At 43.6% G+C, this 12,365-nt stretch overlaps 1 protein-coding gene across 3 annotated transcripts in view; it reads left to right on the forward strand.

Annotated features, from left to right (window-relative positions):
* bsnb (bassoon (presynaptic cytomatrix protein) b) overlaps positions 1-12,365 on the forward strand; it is a 78,136-nt gene that overhangs the window by 54,458 nt on the left and 11,313 nt on the right. For 2 of the 3 annotated variants that reach the window (XM_014336786.2, XM_014336787.2), the window contains exons 4-5: positions 2,794-3,558; positions 5,596-11,889. In XM_014336786.2, the coding sequence (XP_014192272.1) occupies positions 2,794-3,558; positions 5,596-11,889 (7,059 nt within the window). The remainder of the gene's footprint in view (positions 1-2,793; positions 3,559-5,595; positions 11,890-12,365) is intronic. The other variant, XM_014336788.2, reaches the window with a different exon arrangement.

Raw genomic sequence — 12,365 nt, forward strand, 5'->3', positions numbered from 1 at the left:
CTATACAGCTTGGAGTAAGACAACATGCATGAAGAGGATGATGTGGACAAAATACTCATTTGCCTAATAATTCTGCACTCCCTGTATATGTCTTTATTTATCTATCATACATGCATGAGAAATGTATTATATTAGGAATTTATTATATTAGATCATAATTAAGAAATGAGGAGTTCTCAGAATGATACTCTTACTGCAACTTCATTAGGGACACATTGCTAGTACTAGATTGGACCTGCTTTTGCCTTAAGAACTGCTTTAATTCGTCACATCTCAAATTCAATAAGGTGTTGGAAACATTTCTCTGAGATTTCGGTCCATATTGGCATGATAACATCCATGATATGAATCCCTGGCTCCACCACATCCCAAAGGTGCTTTGCTGAATTGAGATTTAGGGGCTGTGGAGGCCATTGGAGTACAGTGAAGTCATTGCCGAACCCTTGTGGTGTCCTCGGGTCAAAACTGGTCCCTAGGTGAATGGCAAACAAGTATATGGGAATCCCGAGGACACCACACGGGTAAAAACCCACTTTTGACTAGATGGTTTGAGCTTTGTGACATGACACGTTGATGGAAACAGGCATCAGAAGATGGGTACACTGTGATCATAAAGGGATAGATATGGACAGCAACACAATACTTAGGTAGGATGTGGTGTTTAAATGATGATCAGTTAGTAGGGGCCCAAGGTGTGCCTGGAACATCTTCCCCATACAGTTATACCAATGCAAGCTTGAACCGTTGATTCAAGCTAAATAACGGCTCAATCGAGACTCAGCATTTTTTCAATCTTCTATTTTCCGATGTTGGCGAGCCTGTGTAAACTGTAGCTTCAGTTTCCTGTTCTTAGCTGACAGAAGTGACATGCAGTGAGGTCTTGTGGTTATGTAGCCCCTCTGTTTCAAAGTTTGATGTTTTGTGTATATTCATACCTTGATTATAATTAGTGGTTATTTGACTTACCCTTGCCTTCCTTCCAGCTTGAAGCAGTGTGGCTATTATCCTCTGACCGCTGATGGGCATTTTCACCCAGAGAACTGTCTCTCATTAGATATGTTCGCTTTTCATTCTGTGTAAAGATGGTTGTGAGAGAAATTCACAGTAGTTGTACATTCAAAGTAACTGAAATCACCTTTCTTCCATATTCTGATGTTGCTGCCCTGCGATTGGCTGAATTAATCTTCATATTAATGAGCAGTTGAACTGGTATACCTACATTTTCTATAGTTTGTTTTTAATCCTACTTTTCAATTAGGGTGTCCATGACCATGCGGCCACCATTCATTGTGGCCACTGAATCTAATAGAGGACAGACAAGGACCACTAAGAAGAACAATCAGTCTCTCCCTTACACAGGGCCGGGTCAATGTCTCTAAAGGTTTTGTATAAAATGATAAAGAAGACAGACTGTTGTACTCACAGACCTTATCACTAGAGACATATCTATCAAATGCTGGCCTCTTGGGTCTCTAGATTAAGATCCCTATTGTGCTGATCAGATGTTTCTTGCTGACTAAATGCTTGTCAGTCTCTGTCAGTCTCTCTTTGTCTTACGTGGAACATGGGCTTTTCTCATTTATTTGTATAACTCAGGAGGATCTCTTCTTAATGTAACTTTCCTTAATTGAATTTGACTGAAAGACAGCATCCCAGTGACTTCAATGACTCCCTTTTCCATTTGATCATTGCAGTGTGATGAAAACGTAAGGGTGCGTTAAAAATAAATGTTTTATTTGCAACCTTCTCTGCCATCTTGACTGTTTGCACCGCGGTAAAGATGTCCTCTGATACAGTCACTGCACACCTACCACCATTATTTTATTTATTAGCTGTTACCGGGCATGTTGTTAAATTCCATCTTCTGTATTTATGCTTTTGAAGTATTACACCAATAAAAGAAATGATTGATTTGGGCAGATGGTAATCAGCAATGGAGGTGTTTATGAGGTTATTTGTTTTGTTGTACAAGTCGGTGACACAAGAATGCTCATTCTTCAGGCCCGAGGCACAGATGATTGTCATTAACAGGAGGCTGTGTTACAAACATAGTTCCTTCCCCTCTATTTTCAGCTTTCATTACCTGTAATCGAACCATTTCTTTCCATTGAGCAGTTTGATCGATGTGTTGTGTTGACCTGAAATTGAATCTGTTTATGTTAATATCCTGTCTGTGATGGCTTTTGTACTAGATTTTTAACAGTGTCACACTCCTCTTTCCAAACATAGGGCTTAGCGAGGATGACTGTGAAGGGTGAATGCTGCTCTTGCAGATGCTATGGGCTCCATAAAAGATCTGATGATTGTTGCACCCGTCCAATCTAATAACAGTTGTGTTCATTTGTATTCGTGCTGCACTCTTTCTTCTGTGTACTCGGTTTGAGAGTGCTAAATGCTGTCAAATGATTAAGTCTTCTTGAGGAGATGAAAGGCCTTGTTTGGACAGGCTTTCAAATATTCAGTTGTTCAGACTTGCTATAGCATGTCCTTAGCACACCGTGACCATTTATGAAGAAACATGACTTGGATTTAATATATCTAACTAACAGACAGATCTTTATGCTTGTACCCATCAATCACTGGGAATAAGAATCCAGTAGTGTGTTTTGGAAAATATTACTATGAGCACCTAATCATGCCTGAGGTTTGCTGGTGGCAGAAAATTCAAATTGTTTCTTTTACTAGCATTAGTGTATAATTTGTTTTGCTGATGTACATACTATGAAATCATGTTCTCCTATCTGATTTCTTTACTTCATGGCTAAATCCTGCTTTCTTCTTTTTGTTTTTCAGAAGAAAGAATGGTTATGCTTGAACTGCCAGACACAGCGGGCCCTGTCAGGAAGCTTGGGAGATATTCCAGCTCCTGTTCCACAGCCAATGGCATCCCCCCGGTCACCTGTTCCAGCCAATCAACAACCACCTCAACAGAAAGGGCCCAATCAACTATCAGGGCCCAGGACCACAGGTCCTCAACAACAACAGAAACCAGCGGGTCCCCAAGTAAGTGGCCCTCTCTCTAATGTGAAACAGGCTGGGCCTACCTCTGAAACCAAAGGTTCTGCCCAACTTAAGAGTTCAACCCAGCCACCTTCCCAAGTTAAGGGTCCAACACAACCCACGGCTCAGAGTAAGGGACCTGGTCAGGTTAAGGGTCCTACTCAGTCACACGCTCAAAGTAAGGTCCCTGCTCAGCCAGCTAACCAGACGAAGGGCCCGAGCCAGGCCAAAGGGCTGACTCAGACAAAGGTATCTGCTCAGCCCTCTGCTCAGACTAAGGGCCCTTCTGGTGCCAAGACTTCATCTACCCCTGGTAAAGCTGCACCCAGCAATGCCAAGGCTTCTTCCACCCCTTCAAAAACCATACCTACTCAGTCTAAACCCACAGGTAACAACCAGGCCCGCAAACATCTGCAAAGCCAGGAGAAGACTAAAGTTGCATCTAAATCTCTAAAAGAAGACGTCAAAGCCTCGCCAAAGAAGGCATTGTCAGAGACTGTCACTTCTCCAAAAGACACGAAGATACCTGAAGATGCGCAGAAGTCAAGACACCATGAAGTGAGCTACCTGCAACTTCTTCGCCTTCACCTGTTCCACTTGAGTCATCATTTTTTTTATTTATTTTGCTCCATTAAGAGTTGTTCTTTTTTTTTTTTTACATTTTTTAATTATTGTGCTTATCAAGCTCTTTATGACTTTATGTTCGTATTATAATTTTCGTAACTTCATCTGTTCCACCACTCTGTCATCATTATCTCTTTAATCCTGAGCAAAGTTTAAGGTGTAAATAATTACATCTTTACCTAAAGGTGCTATATCATAACATCTTTCGCATAAAATAGAGTAGTGCTGTCACGAAAAGGTAGTTGTCAGCATCAGTTTTATTTAGGAATTATTATGACATCAAGACCAGTGACATCATTAAGAAGGCACGGAGGAGGGTGACGTCAACTTTAAGGTCACCTTGTGTGGAGAAAATAAATGTGAGAAACTACATTTGAGAGAGGCAAAGAACAGATAGAGATACAGAAATTCCTTCACTTGGTAGTGAGATGATTTCCTTTTAATGGACTTTTTTCATCATCATGATGTCCTTAACATCACCATCTATGTCATTTTCATCCTCATCCTTATGATCGTCATCATTGGTCTCAGGAGCCATTTCTTACATTCAGATCATGCCTTCGTTCTGCAGCCATGTTTTGTCCACTTTTATTTTATTTGCAGGTTTTCTTGAACTTTTTTTGTGTTCGTTTAATGTGACACGTGATGATATTTTAAGCATTGTAAGCATGTTCGTTATTCTTCAGAGGTTGGAAGAATGCAATGGAGAATGCATCAAAGATGGCAATGAAGCATGTAATCAAATGACATTTGTCCGTAATTGTTTGTATGTTCAACTGTCTGTTATAGTCATGCTGTGTCAGTGTATTTATCCATCTGTGTGTACATAATGCTGAAAGGCAAACTCAACCCAAATCAAGACGAGACAGTCAACAGCCATAATAAACTATGAAATAATTCATTACTAATGACACTAATTATTTTGTTTTCTTTTTTCTTTTCTATAAGACAGAAACATTTTGCAGTTAAGTTGGTCTTTTTTTCCAAGTACAAGTACAAATGCATAAATATTTCTAAATGGCAACTTTTGCAAATTTGCCTAATTTCTAAAACCAAAAAGAAATAAAGTGTAAATATTTGGGTTGATTTTAACCTAAAATGTTAATATATCTGGTTGTTTGATTGAAGAAACAGTTCACACATAAAAAAGACAAATTTATGTTTCCTCTGGCCTATAGTGCTGACTTTCCATCTAAACTTAGTGCGAGCTGCCCACTTTTTTTCACCATATAGTTTGGTGAATATCAAGGAGCTAACTGCCACTTACCAAGTGGTGCTCAAAACTCAACCCTAATAAAGTCTGTTTCTCAACATCATGACCTGGTTACTCTAAATAAATAGTGAATTCAGCACTAATCACTTTCAAGAAGTTTTTTTTCTTTCTACCCCACTGCATCCACCACCTGCATCACATCTACCTGTGCTGTGAGGCTTGTAGTTGTGACAGTGTGGCAGCATGTATAATTTCTTTTTATTTGCATGTGTAGTTCAATAAAAAGAATATAGTTCCTAGAATGAACTACTCCCACCAAGGTCGGTGGTCTTTTTTTAGTTGTGCAGTCATACATTCTAGAAAGAGACATAGCTCCTGGATTTTCAAATTAACCTTTTTTGCCTGCCACCCAAAAAAAACCATGTATCAAGACAACTTTTTTTGGTGCTTTGTGTGCCACGAAGTAAGAATTGTTATTTTGGGGTGAACTGTCTCTTTACGGATATGTTATTTCCAAGTTAATTATTCTCTAATATATTACTATTAGAGACTATTTCATCTTTATTAGGTGAAGTGAATTAATTTTACTCCTAAGCATTTCAAAAATGCTCATAGAAATGTCACTGATGAGCTGGATGAAATAGTTGGATACAAGATGTGCACTGAAGCTTGTAATATACTTTTTCATTAATTAATTACAGGAAAAAAGTATGTCTTTTTTGCTTCTGACCTCTTCTCTTCTTCCTCTCTTTTCTTAGGATTCCAACAAATCAAGTTCTCAGAGTTTAAGTGACACTGGATACTCTTCAGATGGCATCTCCAGTTCTCATGGGGAAATTACTGGTCAGATTCGGGAAGAAGGAATCAAGCTCAGTGAAAGAGGTGCCTCCATCCCCTCAGAAATTACCAAGCTGGAGAGCTCCATGAAACCTCTGTTGGAGTCAAAGAGTACTTCAGATCAGAAGCACAGGCCACATTCACTGTCGGTAGGACAGGACATCAGTCCCGATGACGATGCAGCAAGAGATGAATCAGAAGATGACCTCAGTTGTAAGCTTCGGCATGATTACGTGGAGGACAGCAGTGAAAGTGGTCTCTCACCATTGCCAGTAAGACAGAAGAAGTCACATAAAGATTTAACAGATGAAGAATACATGAGGAGGCAAATTATGGAGATGAGTGCTGATGAAGAAGATTTAGAAGATTATGGAAATCAGAAAGTAAAAAAGTCACACAAAACAAGTGGAGACTTAAACAAAGAGAGGCGACGACTCTCTCATCATTCTAATAGTTTTGAGGATGACGCCAAGGTTTCAGAAGGGGCTTATAAGGCAAATGAAGAAGAAGACGTTGTGATCGCTGGAGGCCTTCGCCGCTTTAAAACCATTGAGCTAAATAACACTAACAGCTACAATCGAGACATGGAGCTCAGTACTGAGCATGACCTAAGAGAACCAGAGCTAGAGATGGAAAGTCTGACTGGGTCTCCAGAGGAGCGGTCTAAAGGAGAGTATTCATCAACTCTGCCTGCCACCACCCCCAGCTACACCTCTGGAACATCCCCCACATCTGTGTCATCCATGGAGGATGACAGTGACAGCAGCCCTAGCCGTAGGGCACGACTAGAGGAGGCTAAGCAGCAGAGAAAGGCTCGTCATCGTTCCCATGGGCCCCTGCTGCCAACCATTGAGGACTCATCTGAGGAGGATGAGCTTAGAGAGGAGGAAGAACTACTTAGAGAACAGGAGCAAATGAGAGATTTAGAGCAACAGAGGATCAGAAGTACTGCCCGAAAAACAAAAAGGGATAAAGAAGAGCTACGAGCCCAAAGACGCAGAGAAAGGTCCAAAACTCCTCCAAGTAATCTCTCTCCTATCGAGGATGCATCACCAACAGAGGAGCTGAGGCAGGCTGCTGAGATGGAGGAACTTCACAGATCGTCATGTTCGGAGTACTCACCTTCTATGGACTCTGAGGCAGAAGGCTTTGAGATAATTGGTGGAAAGCTTTACAAATCAGGAAATGAGTATAACCTTCCAACCTTTACTTCTCTCTACTCTCCAACAGAAAAGACAGCAGTTTTACCATCTGATAAAACACTGAAAAGTGCAGAGGAAGTGTACGAGGAGATGATGAAGAAAGCACAGCTCATGCAGAGGCAGGGGCAAGCTGTTAATCAGCGGAAAAGTACCTCTCAGTCTGATGATAAGCATCATCTTGAAGCTGGAACTGCACTCACCCCTGGCTCAAGCCCAACACAGGTTACTGCACCTATGTCCTTCTCTACAACAGGCAGTGATCCAAGAATTCCAGGTATTCATGCAGCACAGCATCTATCAAAAGAAACACAAAACAGGATGATGACACAGAGTGCCAAAATTGAAGGTGTTGTTGGAGTTGCCACAACAAAAGCTGTGAGTCATACTGTGACAAATCGCCAAACAGGTGGCCCGGTACCTGCTGGCACCAAGGTAGGCTCCCAGAGGCCAACACAGGCACCATCTGACCCTGGAACATCCTCCCTGACCTCCAGAGTCTTTTCCCTTTTCAAAGGGCCTAGCCCCCCAGTCTCTCCCACTGCTTCTCCAGTACAAAGTCCAACTCATGCCCCATCTGTGCGATCCACTAGTAGTGGCGGCAGGCAACTGCCATCTGTGCCTGGTGGTCCTACATCAGCTGCAGCATCCCATGGGGCTCAGGCACCTCAAAGAGCAGTTTCGCCACGTCTCATACGACAGCAGTCCTCCCAAGATTCACCGGTGATGGTGATAACTCTCGGTTCAGAAACAACTAGTCCTGCCAAGCCACTTACTGTAAATTCTTCCACTTCGCCTTTGTCATCACCAACACAAGCAAGTTGTAAAACACTTTACAGCTCGCATCCCTCTTCGACAAGTTCGCCAACATCACCTCAAAAACACCCATCTCAACAGTCCCTGAAACATTCTTCTCAGATGGCTCAGAATGTTGAAAAAGTTAATGTTGGTATAAGTGCTGGATCTGTGGAGATATCGCTAGGTAAAATTTCAAATATTCAAGGCACTTCAAAGGTTGTAGGTCAGGGTGAAACACTTCCTGGAACTAATATTGTGGATTTGAGGGCCCCAATGAGGCCAGCTCCAATTATAATGACAGACCAGGGAATGGACCTAACATCCCTTGCCTCTGACACGAGACGATACTCTTTAGGTGCAGAGCAGCCGGCTGGTAGACACACAGCAGTGCAACCTCTTATCATGAACCTAAATGCACAAGAGCAACCACACGTATCTGTATCAACGCCAACCACAGTGAGTGTCACAGTCGCAGGTTCAACATTCATATCCCAACCAAAGCAGCCTGTCGTGTATGGAGATCCATTACAAAACCGTGTGGATCTTGGGCAAGGTGTTGGATCAGCTGTCTGTTTAACCCAAAGTAAGCCACCAATCACAGACCCATCTATTCCCAAAATTGATGCCTGTCTGGAGAATCTGGGTATACAACAGCAACAACTGCAGTTACAGCAGCAGAAGCTGCTTCAGCAGCAACAGCTTCTGGAACAACAGCTCCAGCAGCACCAGCAGCAATCCTCTTTTGCTCGTTATAATTTGGCTAATCAAGTCCAGCCACTGCTGATAAAAAAAGACCTTGTAGTGAACCAGACAAGCAGTGCCCAGCCTGGAGTGACTGCTAGTGCCATACCTAGAGTCTCCCCACTGGCTCCACCATCAGTTTCTGGGGCTCCTGCTTCTAATATTCCCCACGAATTGTACGGTGGAGTTGCCTTAGAACTAAAAAATAAGCCAACAGTAATGAACCTGTCCACAGGTAAGCCCCATGTGATGATGGTGCACCTTGATGAGAGTAATCCATCACAAAGTGGCACAGTGACTCAACTGATAAAGCGAGAGGAACCTCCTCCCCCTCCTCAGGTCTTGGATCTTACTGGACAGATCAAACCAGAAAACCAGGTGGCTTGTTGTGATGTTGTTTACAAATTGCCCTTTGGTGGTTCCTGTTCAGGGTCACTCACTCAGAAGTCTACCACAGTATCCTCAGATAAAAACACGACCACTGAAAGCTCTCAAGCAGCCCATCCTCCCCAGTCACCTCACTACAGCATTAGCCAACAACAACAACACCAGCCTCAAGTTACACAAGGAATGACAGACGAACATAAAGCATACCAAACACCCATAGTCCCCTCAGGAAGAATACAGCCATCCATGTCGGATACTAATCTGCCTTCCATGACTGATGCTAGCCACTACCAGAATAATCTCCAGGGTGGTATGGCAGTAGATCTTAGCAGTATAAATCAGGTTTATGAAGGTGGATACCTTGGCATGGGAGCACAGTATGGTTCCTACACAGACTTGCGTCACCAAGGAGATCTCGGAGGCCCTTCGTTACCCCTTCGCCGATATGGCTCCATGTCAAATATCAGTTCAGACTATGCCTACAGTTCACGTGACCTAACAGTATCACAGGACTCCAATTTGGCTCAGTATAGTGCGACCACTGCCAGGGAGATCAGTCGCATGTGTGCAGCTCTTAACACAGTGGATCAGTATGGGAACCGGTATGGAACTAATGCAGAATTACCATATGGGGCAGGAAGGGGTGGACCTTTAGCAAGGTTAAATCTCCAGCAAAGCTTAGCATCAATAAGAGCAAATTTACTCTATGGACCAGATGGAAGACCAACAGCAAATGGCCAAACCCTAACAAATCTAATAAATGCTAGACAAGCTAGTATACGCGCCTTGTACCCTGCTGCTTTGAGGGGAGGTGATGGAATGATATATTCTACCATAAATGCTCCCATTGCCTCTACCTTGCCAATTACTACACAGCCTGCCTCTGTCCTGCGCCCCATGCCGAGAGGAATTTACAGATCGTACCCTACAGGTGTAACTGCTGTACCATTGGCTAGTCTTACAAGGTTGCCTCAGTTGACTCCCAGGATGCCTCTGTCCACGCAGGGAGCATATTCATACCCTCCTCCAAACCAATATCAAACGTCTGCCACACCATCAGGAGGTATGCCCATGGTAAGCAGCTCCCACCAAGAAACTCCAATGTACCTTGGAAAGCCTTTAACAACAGTTGCTCCACAAACAGTTACAACAATTGCACCATCACAAACTGCAGTACAAAGTGTTGTTGCCACTGGGATGTACACAACAGCTGATCATCAAATAGACCACTCTAAGCTCTCATCGCAGAGTATTACAGCTCTCTCTCAAGCTCAAAGCCAGCCTTCAACTGTCCAGCCAGTGCAGGCACAGCAGTTGCCTGCTCAAACTGAGCCTTTATCCCTCACTCAAACCCAAACTCAAGCACAACCTGTCAGTCAGCCTCAACAGTTAGTTTTGCCGCAAAGTCACTCGCAAGCACCACCACATGGTTCTGCACAAGCACCAAGCTCCAAACTTTCTCCACCCACAGATGCTCAGAAAGGTAAGGAAGATGAGAGACTGAGTCAGCAACAAGAGCACATGCTGCAGTTAGAACGAGAACGGGTTGAACTAGAGAAATTACGACAGTTACGTCTGCAAGAGGAGCTTGAAAGAGATCGTATGGAGCTTCAGCGTCACAGAGAAAAAGAACAGCTCCTGGTTCAGCGTGAGATCCAAGAGTTGCAGACGATCAAACAGCAAGTCCTACAGCAGCAGCAAGCTGAGCGCGAAACGCAGCTCATTATGCAAAGGGAACAACTAGCTCAACAGAGAATGCAGCTTGAGCAAATTCAGTCATTGCAGCAGCAGCTCCAGCAGCAGTTGGAGGAGCAGAAAAGGCAAAAGACAGCAGCAGTGGAGGCAGCAGCGGCAGCTGCGGCGGCTGAAGCTGCTGCTGCATCTGCTGCAGCTGCAGCAGCAGCAACATCTGCCCAAGGTGCTATACAAGGTGTTGTTGTTGGAGGAGGTCCCCCTCAAGGGTTTATTATTTGTGACCAAAGTGGTAGAGTTATTCAGCAAGATGGACAGAGTGTTCAGTTTTGGCAAGATGGACAGCTGGTCCAAGCCGTGGTGGCAGCTCGACCTATTCATAGTTCAGCCTCTGAAATGTCTTTAAAAAGCAGTGACAAACAGGTTGACTCTAAGATTATGAAAAAGCAGAATTCCATGCCTCGGCTGAGGGATGGCTCAGAGGAGGACTCTGTGAAAAGGATTACAGACAGCTGTGTGCAAACAGATGACGAAGATGGAGAGGAAAGATTCATGAACAGGCGCAGGAGAACTCGGCGAATTGCAGACTGCAGTGTACAGACTGATGAGGAAGACCAGGCAGAATGGGACCAGCAGCCTGTAAGGCGCAGGCGATCACGTGCATCCAAGCACTCTGAATCTAGCAGTGAGGCTAAATCTGAAGGATCATCCAAAGTGGTTTCTGCAAGCATAGCTATTCAGACCACAAATGATTCATCATGCCAAACAGAACCTGACCAACTAGGCAGGGTTTCGCCTGCAATCCACATTACAGTGGCAGAAACCTCAAAGGTTGACCTGTTACATTACATTGCGGCTCCTGAAAGAACGCACAAAGGAGAGAGTCTGGCCTGCCAGACAGAACCAGAGTCTCATTCCCAGGGAGTGGTCGCCCCTCAGCTAAGTGTGCCCACAACTATCAGCCCCTACTCAACAAGTCTGCATATAGTAGGAGCAAACACATCTGACCCAATCTCCCCTAGACTCCAAGGAGTTGTTAAGTTTGAGAGGAGGAAACCAGACCCCTTGGAAATCGGCTATCAGCAGCAGCAGAATGAGTCTCATTCTCGCCAGCCCCCCAAATCTCCCCAAGTGCTATACTCCCCTGTATCTCCGCTGTCTCCTCATCGCATGCTAGAGACAACATTTGCCTCACAGGAGAAGCTTAACAAGGCCCACGTAACGCCCCAGCAAAAGGCCTTCACCGCCGAGTCACCCCAACGCCACCAGACTCTACCAAGACCCATAAAAAGTGTGCAGCGTTCGATGTCGGATCCAAAGCCTCTCAGTCCTACATCAGAGGACCCTGTCAAGACCAGGTTCTCCCCATATCACCAACAAGCTGTGTCCAACAGTCAGGTACAAAATCATAACCTTTTGTTTAAACAGAGTTTATCATGCATGTAACATATCAGTGTTTATACGCAACAAAGAACTAGTAGAATTCTAAAAATTTAAATGCCTGTTTGAAGAGTATAATCACAAGACAAATCTGACTTTAGAAACTAGTTAAACTAATGTGTGGTTATTAGTGTTACACATTCAAGACTAATTTATTCTATAGTTACTAGAGCCTATTAGCACAGATACAATCAAATAAAAGGAGCACCTTTTGGGGGCTATTTGAAGTCACATAGTGCTTTTCTACACTATAAAACTAAAACTTCATTACGTGAATTAAAAAATACACACACACACACACACACACACACATAATGCCACATAAATACAAACACAAAGAGAAATTACGGTGGGAGGTACTTGTGTTGTATTGTATATTGTAACTCAGGGCCGTGCAGAGATACAATCAAATAAAAGGAGCACCTTTTGGGGGC

This window comes from Haplochromis burtoni, unplaced genomic scaffold (genome assembly GCF_018398535.1).
Source record: "Haplochromis burtoni strain Fernald_Lab_line unplaced genomic scaffold, NCSU_Asbu1 Contig_156, whole genome shotgun sequence".
NCBI lineage: Eukaryota > Metazoa > Chordata > Actinopteri > Cichliformes > Cichlidae > Haplochromis > Haplochromis burtoni.